General features: G+C 39.4%; 1 protein-coding gene across 1 annotated transcript in view; it reads left to right on the forward strand.

Annotated features, from left to right (window-relative positions):
• opn5 (opsin 5) overlaps positions 1 to 19,190 on the forward strand; it is a 38,054-nt gene that overhangs the window by 18,692 nt on the left and 172 nt on the right. Inside the window, exon 5 of the mRNA XM_052024922.1 lies at positions 1,878 to 2,125. Within this exon, the coding sequence (XP_051880882.1) occupies positions 1,878 to 2,125 (248 nt within the window). The remainder of the gene's footprint in view (positions 1 to 1,877; positions 2,126 to 19,190) is intronic.

A 19,190-nucleotide genomic window follows, 5' to 3' on the forward strand; every position in this document is an offset into this window, starting at 1 on the left:
AGTTTTTGCCTTTGGGCTATGCCATCTATGAGTAGTGCTGTGATATGAGTTGCCCTCATGACCCAAGATAGTGTGTAGTGTTTCTTTCTCTCATCTTGACCCTCTCATTTTGTAACACAAGAAGCAGCATGGATCACAGATAAATGCACGTTTATTTTTTTTTAACCAATTCCTCATTCCTATCCTGAAGATATAGGGATAGGGAAGGAGTGTCATATGGATTTCAACCCCACACCTCTGGTGAAAAGCAAGTGGATGAGCAGTTAAAATAATCTCTTTTACACACTCTTTGGAATGCTGCCCAGAGCTACAACTCAGTCATGAGATATTTAGTTCTCCTTTGGGCTATGACCTTATCTTATTAGACCAATTGTTGACAGATATTCCAAACTGTGTGTCTCAGTATCTTCCCTGAATGATTGTGTGCTCAATTGAGTTATCACCTACTGCCCTTCAGTGTTAAAACTTGGTCTAACTACATATGGAATTGAGAGCAACATGTATATCACAAAGCAGCTGGATAAAGCTTAAAGTGAGTTGACACAGGCCAGAAAAGATATCTTCTGGGATCTTGCACCACAGTATATGATGGCGAGTTAATTGTTTAGCAAACCAAGCAACCTGCCTACTTCCTGTGCATTAAATATAATAATTAAAGTTTAGAGAAGTAAACAATACAAAAGGATGAAATAATAACTTACATTGTATCAGAGGTACAGAAAGAAGTGCTGCTAAAATATTGTAAATTATCAGTACATAACACCTCAGTAAGACTAGGAAGGTGGATGCTGGCCCTTTAAGTGATAGCCAGACCAGGTATTACACAGCACCATGGTACTGTGGTATGGCTGGCACCAGGTGGTTCACACCATTGCTGGGACACTCCTTTTCGGGGTGGAACATATCATGTGGCATTGACAGAGTTGAGTCACACAGGCTGTGCAGTGCTTGGGAGAATGTGGCAACATTGTGGATTACATGTATTGATACGTTACTTTAAGAATGAGATGGAACAGTGGGAGTTTAATTTTAATTTACATTAGGTACAAGCACATTAATACCAGCTGCCTGCAGCATAGCAGGGTACAAACATGGCATTTGTATAAATGTTTTGCTTGTTTAGATGTTATTTCTAATCAATGTCTTTATTCGGGTGAACTTTTTCTAATTTTTAAAAGTACATGTGATTGATAGCTGACGTTATAAGTAGAGCTGAGGTACTCTAGTAATTATGAAAATCTAATTTTTGACAGTCATACTGAATCAATTAAAAGCAGAAAGCAGTTCTAGTACTTGCAGTTAGAGCAGAAGAAAGGTTTTCAATGTATATGCCTGTTACTTAATCCACACTACAAGATTTCAAATGCTAGTCTGCAAATTCCAATATTCACCATTTTCCATGTCAGTTCTGTAACCAAGGGAGTTCTTTCCTGATTAGGTTTTCAAATTTATTAAATCTCACCATGTTGATGTATAAGGACTCCAAATCTAACCTTTCATACATTCAACACGACTTGCAGAGATTGCATAGTTGAAAAGCCAAGGGCCAAAGTCCAAGGTCCAAGGTCCAAGGTTTTCAGCTTAAGTTTAAGGCACAAAAATCAAAGTACTACAGATGCTCAAAATCTGAAATGAAATCAGAAAATTCTGGAGATGCTCAGCAGGTCAGGCATTATCGGTGGAGAGAGAAATAGATTTAATATTTCAGGTTGAAGACCTTTCATCAAATGTCTATTTGTTGTCCTGTCTAATCTCTGTACCAACCAGTTCCAAATTCACAGAGTTCTGATACTATTCCCATTAAATATTGAAATCTTATTTAGTCTGTATGCAATGTGATTTTGACAATAAACATGCTTGTCTTATTTTTACATTAGGTAACAATGTTAATATGCGCAGGATTCTTAATTGCTTGGATTCCGTATGCTGTTGTTTCAATCTGGTCAGCCTTTGGTACTCCTGATTCAGTGCCAGTAAAAGTTTCTTTAGTACCTACCTTATTTGCAAAGTCAGCACCAATGTATAATCCCATCATATATCAAGTCATTGACTGTAGATGTGGCTATAAAAGGATCTGCAGCTGCTTCAGATCATCAGATCCAAAGGCATCACACAGGAATTCACGGTAAATATCATGGTGATAGAATGATCTTTGGACTTATTGCACTGAAGTTTACCTTACTGATCCATGGTTGTGGTTGATGAGGGCTTGATTACAATATTACCTGCTATACCCAGTGTTGCTCAGGTTATTACGATGGCAATCATGATGTCTACATTTATTTTCATGCAGTTGGGTTGCATAACAGTCCTTGTTAGCAAAATAAAATCTAACTTAAATATGTAATTATTCCTTGAATAATATTAGGGCATTAAATTATGTAGTTTAACTGAAGTTACCAAACAAAACATACATACTAAAATTAAATATGCATACAAAAATTACATTTAATGTAGTTCTTTTTAAGTAGGTATGTACCTATGAACAAATGTTGAAGTGCTTCAGAATACACTATATTTCTTTCCTTTGAATCCAGTGTAAAATGTATAGATTATTTTTATCTCCAGCTCTGGAGCAACCAACATATAGCTGACCAACAAAAGCACTAAGTTTCGAGGTTAAGACCGACAATTTTTATTGGTTGCCCTTGTGCCTTGTTAATGTTCATAGCAAAACTGAAGTTGCTTGAATGGAGAAGGTAGATCAGATGGGATAATTGGTATCCAAGGGATAAAGATATTTTCCCCAATAGCATTATCAATCATTATTGTAGCTTCAATTACATGCGGTGGTAATTTTTGAACTGATAATCTTGTGCCGTTGCATAGTATTGGTGGATCCAAATTCCTGAGTATCATGATTAGAGCTCCTTTTTCTAGTTCACCACCAGATGGTGACAGACAGTTTAAAAATTCAACAGGAAAATGTACAGCCTCATCAATGCCTGTCACACTGCCAATAGATTTGTATTATACAGGTTGCCCAGGAAGCTTCAAAAGAAGGTCTTTACTCATAGCCTGTAATGTGTGAATTTTTGGTGCTAAAATTGCTCTTTCACACAACCACTAGTAATTCAAATAGTGTTGAGTGACATTTGAGAAAACAGCTTATGTCAGATCATGAAGTGATGTAACAATTCAGCCCAAGTATATCATCACAACATTCCTGTTGAGTCTTCATCTTTAATTTCCCCATTTCCTAATTCGAAGCAAACTCTTTCACAGATTAATTTATTATTGTGTCTAAGATCTTGCAATGTTGGACCAAAGGCTCCCATGTCTTCTTTGTGAGCCATTGTATATTCATCCCAGACAATAAAACAATCTTTTTGAATGTTTGCCTTTGCAGTTCCCCAACCAATGTTACATGTTGGAGTCTCCACATCTGTCAAATGTAAAGGGAGTTTAAAATCTGAATGTGCAGCTGTTCCCCCTGTTGAAGCAATGCCTGATGATGAGATGGCCAGGGCAATCAGGTTTTGACTGAACTTAAGCCAAAAGTAAATTAATAAGGAAAGTTTTTTTCCCATTCCACCAGAAAAATCCAAAAAGAAAAGATTCCTTAGTTATTGTTAGCAGCCTCTATTTGTATCTAAGGTACTTCTTTGATATCTCACTAACCTTGGTTCTTTCTCTCGGATATATTCATCTAACTGGTTTAAATCATAGCCGGTCTCCTGAAAAAACTTGGTGCACCAATTTTCAGTTTCTCTTTCTGGTTCAGGTAGACCAAAAGTATATAGGTCAGCTCCAACCAAATACTTAGCATCTCAAAAATAGATCTGAAACAAAAACCTCATAAATTTTCAATGGGGAAAATTAAAATTAGATCCTCTTTGGGCTACGGAGGGCCACCAGTGCTGTTTTAGTACATCCTTGTGCTGAACCCAACTTATATGAAAAATCTCAGGTTTCCAGGTTGTTTCATTACTGAGCTATGCATGTGACACACAGACATGCTATATATATTTTTAGATTAACTCCTTATCTCTTGAATAATTGGCCTTAATAGGTACTTTGAAAATGTACATGAATCAATTTCAACTCTAGGAATGCTCCTGTTAAGATATCTGATTGATTTTAGAGTTGGCAGCACAACAAAGGGAGTTGGAGCATGGATTTTGTTTTAGTAATGTTTACCTGGATGTGATGCTGGTGGGGCCCACAGGGAGATGGTGTTCCGTATTAATAGGTAGAAGAAGCCTATTAGAGAAAGGAAGGTATGATTTGAGGTTGCCTGTAAACAGCAGGAGCATGATGTAATACTCATAAATTCGATGCTGAGATAAGTTTAATGACCTAAACTAAGTAGGAAAGGTAGTGCAGTAGCAGATTTACCTACCTTCTGAAGTGCATATTAAACCATTTGTCTTCCTCTGCTTCTTAAAAACCTGATCCAGCATGTCAACCCTCCCATTAACTTATCTTCCAGATACACTCACTTCTCTCCATTGATGTGTGCTTTCACATATGTATCTGCCCATACACCACTGACATTTATGCTCACCTTTATTTAATGTCATAGCTCTGCCTCACAAGCACCATTAATAACTATTTTCCTTCCAGCCATCCATCCATCCATCCATCCATCCATCCATCCATCCAGCATATTACTCCCCACAATGGGTCTCCTCTTTCCCCCTTTGCAGCGTAAGGGAGGTCAGAACTTCAAGGTGATGCAGAGAAGAAGGTGGCTTTCAAGCATATTTGTCACCTTCAGAGGAGGTGCTGGACAGCAGTGAGGTCTTGCCTTGCCTGACCATCAGTGATGGAGATATGAGGGCCTCATAGCTACCTGCTGATGGAACAAATGGCACATCACCCTCAACAGTGATGAGTGACTTTCAGCAGCCACTGAATTATGATCAGATACATGACTAGTTAACACTTTGGTGAAATTATGTGGGCACTGGTGGGATTGCACCTGGAGTATTATGTACAGGTCCGGTCACTCTACCCATGAAAACATACCTTTGTGGTAAGAATGCGACAAAGGTTCACCATATTTCTTCCTGAAATGAGGAACTTGTCTTCTGAATAGAGATTAAAGAGACTGAGCCTATGCTCTCTAGTGTTTACCAGGCTTGACAGGATAGATATGGGTTCACCTGGCTGGGGACTTCTAGAACCAGAGATGAGAAGAAATTTCTTCACCCATAGTGTGGTTAACCTATGACCTATGGAATTATGTACTTGAGAACTGTGGAAGATCAGTTTCTGATAATATTCAAGATAAAGATCAATATATTTTTAGATATTAAGGGAATCGAGGGATAGGGTGTAAGTGAAATAAAAAGCACTGCAGATGTTGAAAATCTGAAATAAAAATGAAAATGCTGATAACACTAAATAGATTCGGCAGCAACTGTGGAAAGAGAAACAGAGTTAATGCTTTAGGTCAAAAACCCTTGTCACAGATGCTGACTCACCTGCTGAGTTTTTAACATTTACTGTTAATAGGAGTGAGTACATAATAGTAGTAATGAAGTAGAAAATCAGTGGTCATAAAGTATTCATTGGTTAGGCTCCAAGTGTTTTGGTGGGTAGCCTTGATCTCTGAGCAATGTCTGTCAGGCTGGCAAGAGATTGGGGTGGGTGCAACAGGGCTAAAACTTCCAGATAGCTGCTTGGGAATCTTGGCAACTCCTGTTTCAAGATAATTTTGTGATTACTGAGTGGTGAAGTTGAAGCCTTTGCAGCTGACAGACACTAATAATGATGCTGAGAAAAATCTGTTCCATTAGTTTTCAATTACATAGGTGTCAGCGTAAAAAGATATAAATCAGCATTCCTGGAAGAGCAACATTACATACTTATGTGATATGTCCGATGATCTCTCTCTAAGGTACTGGAAAATATTTGGTGATTCAAATTAATGGCTAGGATACTTTATTAAACAGAAGAAAGATTTACAGACTGGGACAACATTTTGCTGTGACTTACCTTCACACATACAGTCTCGTTCTGTCCAGTTCTACATTAAAACACCATACACAGAGCAGCTGGTCACACTCTTAAGGATGTAGGCCACATATGTTACACATTTCATATTCTCACATTCCCACTTGAACATGCGGCAAATAGAACGGACAATCTAAGTGGTGAGAATCTTATCAGAGTTCACCACTTTGGAGGTTGGGGTTCTTTTACAATCCCATGTCAATCACTTCAGGTTATAATAGAATTTACACTGTCAGCATCTATCAGGATTCATACAAATAGAATTGGCCCTTTCTCACTTTTTATCAGAAATCAGAAAACAAAGGTTATTTACTGTTGAATATTAAGCTTAGCTGAAATTAAATTTTAATGTTGAGCATTAAAACCAACAGGTTAAATGGCAAGAGAATGAAGCGGTTACAAAAATAAAGTTCTGTTACATTAATTCAACGTTAACTATTAGCTGATCATAAAATCATGGTTACTATGAGCAACCAAGATGATGTAACCTGGTGAGATAAATTTAAGTTTAGACTTCAAGAGCTGTGTTAAGTTGCAAATCTGTTGACTATTGCTTTGGAGTTAGCAGCATTTTCAGATTATATGACCTGGAACTTATGGACCAGAAAAGAAAAGCTGGTAGCCCAATTCTTTGGAAGGATAATGTTATCCCACTGATTTGTTTGAGCAATGCACCTTTCTCTGTTTGTATAGGTGCAATCCATGGCTTCTTGAATTTTTTGCTTTTGAATAAATTCATTTTCTCTATTGATAACTGTCTTTGGACAAACTCTGGGAATGTTAAAACTGTAAGTGACACAACCATGAGCTGCATCTATGCAATTTTAACTTTTGTAACATCTTGCTGCACCTTCCTAATTTACAGAGCAGATTATTCTACAGATCTGCTGGAAAGATTTTAAACAATCTGGCTGCAGACTAAAGGCTAAAAACTGAAATCAAAATCCTCTTACTCCATAATTTCTAAAGACACCCTCTCAATTCTATTGTCCAGTCTGAGTGACAGAGTCAGAAGAGTCCAACATTTGCTTGTTGCAGATACCTTGCAAAGCCTTGATAACATTTGTGATGACTTCAAAATGTACTAAGCACCTGAATCTGAATAACTTGCTCAGATATTTTAGCTTCTTGAGTTAAAATAAGACTGGATTTCTTCTTCATGGGTATTGTGTGGTCATAAAGATTTGATTTGTGTTCATGGAGTATTTGATCTGTAGTTTAACTAGTGCCATCTGTAGCTCAACTGTCAGCAATCTAATCTCTAAATAAAAAGATTATGGGACTGAAGCTAGAAACTTGAGTATTAAAATCAAAGTTGACCTTCAATGTAGTACTGTTAGAGGTGTAATACATACAAAATGCCTGGAGGAACTCAGCAGGTCAGGCAGCATCTATGGAGGGAAATAAACAGTTGAGGTGTTGTCCTTTGAAGGAGATATTACCCTCTCAGGTGGATCTCAAACTCCTATGTTACACCTATGCCCCTCATCAGACATAATGTGGTTATTATCACATTTGTTATCTATGGGATATTCCCATGTATAAATATGGTGCTTTCTGTGTATAACTTGGATGTTGTTGCCTACATTAGATCACTGGCTGGACTTGAACTTAGAATCAAAAAAGAACTGCAGATGTTGGAAATGTGAAATAAGTACTGAAAAGTGCTAGATTAGCTGCAAAACACTGGGATATCCTGCGAAGGGATGTGAAAGGAAGTTTTCCTTTCTTTTTAATTTTACATTAGCTTTTCCTTCACTAGCATTTAGTCTGACCAATGACTCCATTTTGAGGATGTATTTAAAGCATTTTCGCTGATAATTACCTTCTCTTGAAGGATATTAACCCATGCTCTTCTCTGCTGTTTGAATCTCTGTATTCAGGTCTTAGTCCTCTCAGAAAGATGAATGAGCCCTAATTGAAGCCACAAATAGTATTTTCACAAATAACTGTGGGCATGTTCTCTTTTGTCCCATTGTCGCTGCTGTTCAGCTCTGTAAGATATCCCTTTCTTGGTTGCGCGTGCACTACCCAGCTGAAACTGGATGATCACCATCAAATGTTGCACCTCTGAGCCCTGCACCGTGAATCAGGAGTTTCTCATTGATTTAGACATTCCTCCGCACTTTTCCTCATCCACACCTTGGACATGTTGGTGACAAACATGAACTGTCACATGTACACTGAAGGCACCCACCACTAGCTCTCCACCATCCTTCTCATTCCTTCTGTGCTGTTAGATGGCTTGCCCACTTCATGGCTCTGGGCATGCCACCATTTCACCAGCTATCACATTAGGGTGACTAAAGTCACTACGTTGTATTATTCTATTGATTCCACTTTTTTCCCATACACTTAATAAAGCTGAATCTGTCTGACGGCAGCTTTAGCTTTTTATTCTAATCCAACTTACCCCCTAAGTAAAAGAATGACGTAGGTTGTCCTCCGTAATATCTCTCATATCCAGCACTGGTTCAACTTACTTGACATAGGAAACACTGGCTATTTGAAAGTCACTTCAGCCTCAACTGTTCACATGTTGCCCCTGCACATTATAAAATTTCAGCTCATCCACAACTCTACTGCCTATATTTGACTGCTCACCAAATCCTGCTCACCCAATACTCCCCATGAAGGCCTATATTGGCTATCAATTGGCTGTCAATTCCCCAGTCGGATTCATCCTTGTGTTCAAACGCCTTCATTAGTCTGCTTCACTGCACCACATTACCCATAAGACTTCTGCCCCCTCCAAAGAAAACTACCTGTGCCAGCATTTGATCTGCTCCCTTCCCTCAATCCATTACCTGTGGCTTTGCCTACTTAGATATTATAGTCTGTAGCTTATAACACCTGTTAAGTAATAGAGTTGGTTATGGGTGTGACTTTTAATGACTTTGTCCCTGTGACAGGAAAAATGACCAGCAATGGAGAATTGTGAAAAGAAGGCAAATAACAAGACAAATGGGATGGATTAAAAATGTAAAAATGAGGGAGTAAAGTAGGAAAAGGTCATTCTAGGTGTAAGAATAATGGTGTGAAAAGTACACAAAGGCAAGAAAACAGAGAGGGAATAGAAAGGTATAACACCACGTGGAATCTAGCATATAGTGATCGACAATTTGGAAAGGAACTTCAGACATTATACTGTTTGGATGGAAGTAAGTCCTGCACTTATGTGGACCCACTGTAAGTCCTGGCTTTTCTCCCTGACTGATTGATGGATGCATTGCCTCTGTCACTGCACTCCATTTCTGGATGTTACATGGAGTCCGTCTTGCAGGGAATCCCTAGTGTTATGCTGGGGAACAGGATCTCTGATCCTATACCTGCAAAGGACTTGTGTGGGATTGAGACTGCATCCATTTCAGTGGAGATTCTCAGCTTTTGAAGGAAAAAGGTAATTAAAAAAATAAGGTAATGTTTTAATAATTTCTTTGTGTTTTACTGAGTTTGAGTTTTGAAACATATTGATTAATTTTTATTTTTGATAGCATCAATTTTAATAGTTCTGAATGTCAGAGACACTTAAAATCTGTAATAAAGTCCCCAGCTTTGACAAAAGGAAAATCTCCACTCCAGGTTTGCCTTTGGTCAAACCCTGTCAGAGTGTTCTGGGACCTGGAGCCTAGTCACCACTGGACTTTGGTCCCTGACCCCAGGATGTGGAGAGAGAGTGAAAACATTGCTCCACATCTGATCCAGGTGAGGATGATCAGGCAGGGGCTGCAGACAATGACTCTGGGAGCCAGCTTGTTGAGGTGTAATGTGCTGACCAGGAAGCTATGGTGAGGTGATGATGTGGAACATTCCATAAAGCGATGAGAATATTCTTTAAAGCAAAAGATGTTAGGCTGGTTTTGGTGTCTCCTTTTGCCTACGTGGATGATTTTGCTATTCTTTAGCCTTCTGTTGGCATTTAGCTCTTTCATTCCTATTTTTCTCATTCACAATGTTCAGCTTTCATTCATTCATAGATCATTAAAACTTATCATTCTTACCTGCCTAGAATTTAACTTATTTCATCTGCACACTTCCCTCATCATTCTCCTATTATAATGGCTCAGACTCCTAATTGCATGCTCAGATTTCATCTCAGAAGCCTCTCTACCATCATCAGTTTTCAGGAATTTATTCCATTTCCTTTCTTCATCAATCCTATCACTTGCCATTCACCACAGCATCTTTCCTGCACATTATTACCAACATCTGCAGTCTAATCACCTCCTCCCACTTCATCCCTTTGTGGAAGTCTCCAAAATATTGCTATCCTGCTGTCACAAACACAGACTTCAAATTCCGTTGAACCCACCACAGGGACAGACACATTTTGAAATTCTTGGAGATTCTTTGGTGCAGTGCAACATTTTACTCTGCCACGCAAAGGACTTTAATCAAAAACATGATTGCATTTGGGGAAACAACTCTGCTGTTCTCAGTTTGATTCCGTGTCCTCCATGCTCTGATATATTTAGAGTGGTGTCAAGCTCGGTGCAACGCATATTTTGATGCCAGTTGTGCACAATTTATTTGTGTGTGCATGCTGCATGAATGCAGCAGGCCACTCATTGAGAAGCAAACCTTTACAAAACAGGGTGAGCACTGCCTCAGCACAGCCAAAAGAGAGCCAAGCTGATAACATGGGTGGCCATGGAGTCCAGTGCACAGACCCTCCTACAAGTGGGTCCTCTTTAAAATTTCTACTTATCTCTTGGTCTCATGCTATGGGGTGCCTTCAGATCCCAGTTGTCACATCCTGTCCAATCTCAGCCTCAGATTTGTCTTCATCCACCCAGTGCAGCACTGTCAATGCCCCAGCCCAACCCTTGAGGTCTCAGAATCTGACTGAATCTCTGATCCTCTCTTTCTTTCCCTATATTACAACATATAACATAGAACATTACAGCACGGTACAGGCCCTTTGGCCCACAATGTTGTGCCGACATTTTATCCTGTTCTAAGATCTACCTAACCCTTCCCTCCCATATAGCCCTCCATTTTTCTGTCATTCATGTGACTATATAAAGTCTCTTAGATGACCCTAATGTATCTGCCTCCACCACCTCTGGCAGCAGTGCGTTTCACGCACCCACCACTCTCTGCGTAAAAAAAAACCTGCCTCTGACATCCCCCTTATACCTTCCTCCAATCACCTAATAATTCTGCCCCCTCATTTTAGCCATTTTCGCTCTGGGAAAATGTCTCTAACTGGCCACTCGATCTATGCCTCTTAGCATCTTGTACACCTCTATCAAGTCACCTCTCATCTTCCTTCGCTCCAAAGAGAAAAGTCCTAGTTCACTCAACCTATCCTCATAAGACATGCTCTCCAATCCAGGCAGCATCCTCGTAAATCTCCTCTGCACCCTCTCTAAAGCTTCCACGTCCTTCCTGTAATGAGGCAACCGGAACTGAACACAATACTCCAAGTGTGGTCTAACTAGAGTTTTATGGAGCTGCAACATTACCTGGCAGCTCCTGAACTCAATACCCCGACTAATGAAGGCCAACACACCATACACCTTCTTAACAACCCTGTCGACCTGCGCGGCAACCTTGAGGGATCTATGGACGTAGACCCCAAGATCCCTCTGTTCCTTCACACTGCTAAGAGTCCTGCCATTAACCTTGTATTCTGCCTTCTTGGTTAGCCCACACTTAGAGCTGTATAAAGCTCTGATTGCCACACTAAAGGAAAGATGTGGGAGCAATAGAGAGAATGCAGAAGAAATTCACAAGATGCTGAGAGATTTGATAGGTTGGGTTTATTCTCACAGGAATGTAGGAGGCTGAGGGGTGACCTTATGGAGGTTTATAAAATTATGAGGAGCATAGATAGGATAGATAGAATCATTTTCCCAAGGCAGGGAAGTCTGGAACTCAAGGGCACAGATTTAAGGTGAGAGGGGAGAAATTTAAAGGAGATCTGAGGGGTAATTTTTTCACACAGAGGGTGGCAAACATCTGAAACGAGCTGCCAGAGGAGGTGGTGGAGGCAGATACAATTACAGCATTTAAAAGACATTTGGATGAGTGCTTGGATAGGAAAGACATAGAGGGATACAGGCTTAATGCGGGCAAATGGATTAGCGTAGATAGGCACCATAGGCATGGACGAGGTGAGCCAAATGGGTCGGTTTCCATGCTGTATGTGTTTCTATTTTTCTATAATCTCTTTCAACCACGTCCATCTCCTGTGACCTACATCCCACAATGCACAACTTCTAACTTGTAATAGCAGATCTAGTTTTGGAATCATATTGTATACATTTTCCATGTGACAGAATATTACTCCGGGAGTGCCCTCTTGAAAAATCTTCAGCTCCCTGAGCACTACAGGTCTAACATGTGTTTTGAAGAGCAAAACTATTTTTAGAATGTTATTTTTTTCTTAATTTATTGTACATGGTTTACATAATCAAAGTATTATCGGAGAAGATCTCATCCTTGGATGCTGATGCTGAACCTATCAACTGACAGTTGTCAAAACTTATGGTTTCATTGAAGAGAAGAAACATGTTTGGCAGTTGACCAATGTGTAATTTCAAGAAGTATTCAGTGTTGTATAGGGTTAATCCATGCAGTTTCATTTCAGCAATAGGTTTCAGTTGCAAAACATTTTTGGTGTCTTTTAAACATTTGCACCACCTGGTGGCATCATGGAGTAGTCTTCCCCTTAACTCTGTCGTCTTGCTGCATTAATCTGAAATAAGTTTTTAAAAATGTTTTTAATATTTATTATCTTTTTCCCACTTTTCAGTCATCTGTATATTCACAAGCCCTTTGTGTGACTGTCTCCCCATCCACTGGTCCCCTCACTAAGTGCAACGCTCAACACGCAACCCCAGCTATGAACTTAGATCCTCTCTCAGAATCCTCTTTCCTGTCTCTTGAACTCCATCTGTGGTCCAAGTCCTATTCAGTTTTGGCCTTTCACCAGTTACCTACTTTTGAAATGAATTCATTCATGAAAAATTCTGGAAACACTCAGTAAGTCAGGCAGCGACTGTGGAGAGATTAGCAGAGTTAATGCATCAAGTTGCTGATCATTTGAATGAGCTTGTACGGGGTCTAGATCTACTGCTATAAAGTATGCAACTTTGTAATCAAAACAGAATATGCTGGAAGTACACATAAATCCAGTTGGGAGTCCAAGGAGGAGAGATTAATCTTTGGTTCTTTCTGGGAAGTGGCTACAAGTGATGGTTGATATTCTTGTACATGTGCTAGTGACCATAGGCAAATTATTCCTCCAAAGTTTTGCATCTGTAGTTCTAATTCCTTTTTTGTAGCACAAGAACCAACTTACCAGACAATTCTAGCTGAAGTTTATAACAAAATATATAAATCACAAAACAGAAAATGGAATATTTTTGACTGATTTATAGACTTGGATATTACATCATTTATGGCATATGTGTACATACAGGTGGAATTGTTTTGGTTACCTGAGCCGATAGGGGAATTTTATGATGAACTTTCCCCTTATTTGCTCTGGGATTTTTATACTTTTCATCCTTTCCTAAGTGATTAAGGGACTATCAGAGTGGCTGAAAGGAAAGAGAGCCTAGACATGATGGTTATGCAATCACATTGAAGGCTTTATAAATCAATTGATCTTTATCTGCCCGTCTTTTTCAACTGTTTGCACAATCAATTTTAGGTGGCATTTTTACTTAGTATGAATAATATTTTTGAAGGTCCCAGAGAACCTAGTAATTGATTGGGGTAGACCTGAAATGTTGGAAATAATCAGCCGGAGCAGCAAATTATACAGAAAAACTCTGTCTTTATCCAACAGATTCAGAAGTTCCAAGTACCTAGTCTGGGGGTGGGGTGGGGGAAGGGGTGGGTTATGAGGAGTCTGAGGATAAAATGGAGCAGGAGGAGGATGTGGAGGACAAGGAGATGGAAGCAGCTTTTGAGGGAGTGGAGGAAAGTGATCTCATCCTCATGAGTGATCATGAGTGAGTGGTGACTTTGAAGGGAGTGAGAGAGTTCCTCCTCTGGAAACATTCCTTCCATGCTGTTTCCAGGTAGTGACTCAGCTGCAGTCATCATCCTGCTCTCCGAGTGAGCTACAATCCTGGACAACTGCTTCCAGTGCCAGCTGATAAGTCAGTGCCAGATAAGTACACCCACTGACTCAGGGGTTGTGGGGGTCAGCAGTTCAGAAAGGGGAAAGGAATGATGTAGTTGCTTTCCCTCCACCTCCTATCCCCAAGGCAGAATATGAATAGACATGGGAATCGGACTTCATGGCTCCACCCTTGGAACAACACAACCACTTGCATTCGTTGGGGATCATCACTTATCAGATGTGATCAGGCAGTAGACTTCTCCAATTTAAATTTGAACTGTGGGACAGAGGGAGGTCATGGTGAATTATACCTTCCAGTCTCTAGCTCCAGTGGTACTCAAAACCTGCAGCCACGCAGAAGGATTCAGATATACAGCCTGTCAGTTTGACTGAACTTCGCAGACCTGTAACTTCCTCACCTTCAACTCTTCCCCTTTCCCAGCTCCCCAGATACTCAGCAATGGCTTCTGGCAGCCAAGAACTGACAGCTAATGAAATCAGCCTAGCCATGCAGCCAATGACACCTCTGTTTTTGAAGACTGCTGCCCAAAGTTAAAGTGCCTTGGGCACCATATCCCTGCTTAGTGATATAAGGGCAGCAATGTTTGTAAAACAATTTTATTGTCTAACTGAAGTTACCCTGAGAAGTTAGTAGTGATCCTCCTTGAAAATGCAGGGCAAAAGGTGATCTGGCTCCTTGATTGATGAAACAGAAAACATGGCATTTGGGGATTTTGATGAGCTGTGACAAAGGTCGGGTGATGTGTACAAGTCAGGATGGTATGTGATGGAGGTGTGGTGTTCTCAGGGTATTTCTACTTTTATCCTCCTCACTGGTAAAGTTATGGGAGAGATAGATCCTGTTGAAGTAACCTTGGTAAATTATTGCAACTCTTCCTATATCTGCATGTTATTTGAATCATAATTGGACTGTATTGATATTGATAATTGGCTGGGAGACACTTCTTGAGTGTTCTCGGTGCTTCATCTATCCAAGTAAGCAGTGAGCATTCTTATATATTCTGACCAGAGACTTGGAAATGATGGAGAATCTTTGAAGGGGGTAGGAAGTGAGCCATGGAATACAAGGGCTTTGTTTTCCTCTTGTAGCAATGGTGGTGGCAGGACAATAACAGTAAAATGGTCAGGATGGCCTTCTACCGACATAGGGATAACTTGACCACTATCAAACCCATCATTTGCAAAGGCTCACATTTAATCAATGTCTATATCCAATGAAAAACTCTTCATGTGAAGGTGAGGTACCTGACATGAATGCATAGTTCATTTTTTTTGCATCCAAATCTCTCTGCTCAAAAGTTAATCATTGTGCATTTGCTGTGCAGCCTGAAAGTAAGGTTATTGCAAAGGGTAGATATAAATTATAAATGAAAGATGAAGGACTTATATTTTAAATGCTCCATTTCCTCAAGCACTGATTATAAAGCAGGACTTTTAACAGTTTATGGCAATTATTTCACAATACTAACAATTTGTTAGTTAATAGTCAATAGTCAACAGCCAAAGGAAGATGGAATGACACATTTGTCACACACTTGCTTTTGGAGGAATGCAGAAATCACTGCACATTGTTATTCATACTTCTTTTATAATATCATAAATATTTGCCATATCTTTTACTTTCAATGCCTTCACATGTGGACACCACCATGGAATCATTTGGAGGTCAATCCCCATTTTCTAAGGAGAAATCCACTGTGCCACAATTTGTTTGAAGGGAATTTTTGGTTTATTAGAGATCATGAGTACAGCTGTAGAAATCACTGATGACAATTCCACGCAGGAGGGAGGTGTATTGAGGCTGGTATGAGTACTCATTAAGATTTTGAAGCAGCACTAATGATGTTTGGGCCCATTGACAGAATTGATGTGCAAAGAATACGACACGGAGTCTCCAGGATGATTCTTGCCTGCTCAACTTTTCTTTTCAGAGCTGCAGTGTAAGGCTAGTGCAGCAAGCATATACAGCGAAGGTCTTCAATGTCCAGAAGAGGACCTTTAAAACAGTAATAGGATTAGTTCTGCTGACTAACCTATCACATCCTAACTTCTACAGCTGTATCATCAATCACCACAGCAAGTACACTGAGTCTGTTTTCTTGTGAGCACGTTGTGTGAGCACTGCAGCATAACACTGCAGTGTTGTTCATTCTGTAACTATGTATTCAATGAATGATGGCAGTGTGAATTTCCACAGTGCTTCTTCCTTCTGCTCTGTTTGGGCTTTCTGGTCTTCATTCACCCTGAGTGGAATATAGTGGTTGTACTTAATGACTGTAAGGTTCTTGTAATAAAATGAGATTAGGATGGTATGAAATTGAGACCAGAAAAGTTAATTGTGATTCATCTGGCTGGAGAATACATTGTGAAATTTCTCTTGACTCTCTAGTAAGTTTTCCTCCACTTGCTTGTCCAACATTTCTTTGAGTGGGTTCAAATAATTCTCCGCTTCCCTCGTCTAATGTAGTTAAAACTTTTACCTGCCTTTTTCTAAATTTGAGACTATGTAGAATCTGAGACTAGCTGCATCATAATGATCCTGCATTTCTCTGGAGATTCTTCTATTCTCTTGACAATCTTTCCAGCCTGCTGGTCCAAGGTCTTCTGTGATGCTATATCAAAATCTTTGCTGAAACATAAATCAGCAAGCTGTGAAACATGTTGCTGATGAATGTCATAGGTCAGATTATCGATCTTCAATGGTAAATTTATGAAATAATTTGCTTGGAAACTGATCAGAAGATGTCATAGCAACATAACCAATGTATAAACCTCAAACCAAAATCACTGACACCTGTGGGTAAAGAAAATGAAGGAAGGACAAGGGAAATCTTTCCTTATTTACTTAACAACAGCTTGCTGAATGATACAAGATCATTAACAACCTGGTTATACCCTTAACATTGGACTAAGGAAAATGTACCGTCTCATCATTTAGTTGTTTTATTTTAATAATTTACTGATGTTTTGCTGAGGCCTTCTCCCCTGAGACAGTCCATGACTTTTGAAATATGTAAAGTACAGAGAAATTCTGACTTACATATTCCAATGTAATGAATTGTGGTTTTGAGTGGGCAACTCATGATTTTATTAAATTGTCTAAGTAGAAGCCAGGTGCTTTGTCTGCGCTTGTGATCAGGATAACAGCTGAAATTAGCTTCTGTGGCAGTAAGGTGGTGAACCTTCTTCCTCCCTGTACTGATGAAGTTCCCTGATAATCCTTTGACTCAGCAGTGATGATGTTTAGTGGTGTAGCTATGGCTCAAGTTATTGTGTCTCTCGGACCTTGCCCTCTTTGATGGCTAAGATTGTGGGAACAGCTGATGATATTACAGTAAGCTTGTTGAGATACTCCATTGCATCCTACATATGCCGTAGAAAGCTGACATAGTTTGTTGGAGGCAGAAGGGACAGATATGGAGTCCAGTGGCAGGTATTATTTTGATATGGAGAACAGGTAACTTGATCTTTTCTGACAGTTAGCACTATTGGACATATCTAGACTAAGGCTGTGATGGTCTTGCCTAGTGAAAGATTGAGAAGTATGTGTTTGAAGGACCTGGGTGACCTCATGCATGAACCACTTGAGGTTAATGTGCAGGAACAGCAAGCATTTAGGAAGACAAACAATATGTTGGCCTTTATTTCAAGAGGATTTGAGAACAAGAGTAAAAACACATTTCTACAATTATACAGCTCCCTGGAATATTTTGTACAGGTCTAATCTCCTTATCAAAGGAAGGATATACCTATGATAGAGGAAGTGTAGGGAAGTTCACCATATTCCTGGTAGGGTGGATGGAAAGGGGTATTATTCTATGAGGAGAGATTTAAGTCGACTTGCCTATATTCTCTACAGTTTTGAAAAGTAAAAGGTGATTCAATGAAATGTGTAAATTTCCAATGGAGCTTGATTGGGTAGATGCAGGAATGGTGCTCTCCTGACTGACCTGTTTAGAATCAAGGATAGTGTGTCTTGGAATTCTCTTTCCAGGAGAATTGAGGAGCTCATTTGCTGAGTAGTTCAAGAAAAGGATTTTTGGATAATAAGGTAATCAAGGGATAGAGGGTTATTGCAGGAAAGTGGCTCTGAAGTAACATATGTTAGTGAATGGTGGAGCAGGAATGAGGGGTAGAATGACCTACTCCTGATTCTATTTCTTATGTTCTTTAGTTCTTATCAAGTTTATGGTGTCTTGTGGTGATCTTACCAGGATCAAGGTTGTGATGAGGTCTGCCATTGGCCTTATCTTTAGTAAATAGGTATTACTCAATTACACTAATGATGACCTTCTATCATTTTGCAGATTGGGTGGAAGCTGTCCAAGAGGTTATTGGTTAAGGTAGACTTTTCCTGCTTTTCATAAGAAGCACAAACTGGGGTTGTTTTCCATACTTTTAAATAGATTAAAATGTTGCAACTTAAATTGTGTAGCTTGGTCAGGACAGCAACTGTATCTGCGGTGTTTGTGACAGAAACTCCATTGTTCCTTTAGAGAATCACTGGAAACTTATATGCACGTGTCCACTGCACATACCACTAGTGTTTCAACATGCAATAAGACTCTGATAATCTGCTATCCAACTATTTAGAAATCCCAATGGTTTGGCATTGGGCTCACCAGGTAATATTTGCTACACTCCCTTCCCACTCATCGGCGCCCCAGTTCCTGCTCTCTTTTTCAACTTGCCTGATTCACTGGAAAATTTATTATCATCTAAAAAATATGAACTAAAAGGTGTTGAGGTATTAATAGAAATAATATTCAATAGTCTGGAAAATTTGCCTTTCTGGAATTACTAAAGACCACACTGTTAATAGGAGTTTTACTATATTGCAATACATTACTTGCATTTATGAGGATAGAAATGCCTACATAGTCACTACATTGCTGAAAAGCTTTGTCACTCTTTAGAAAAGAATCAATGTTAGCAATGCACAATAAAACTTCATTAATGCAAAGTAGAAATGTTTGGAATAATAACTTCTGATTGTGTCCATTCAGAAACGTACAGTGAAAATAATTGCTAAATTTTAAATTGTAACGAAGTGGTGCAATGTAAAATAAAATACATTAAAGAAAAGCTTGATTTTAATTGATAAATACTGCAGATAGACTGAAAAAGG

Source organism: Pristis pectinata, chromosome 10, assembly GCF_009764475.1.
Source record: "Pristis pectinata isolate sPriPec2 chromosome 10, sPriPec2.1.pri, whole genome shotgun sequence".
NCBI lineage: Eukaryota > Metazoa > Chordata > Chondrichthyes > Rhinopristiformes > Pristidae > Pristis > Pristis pectinata.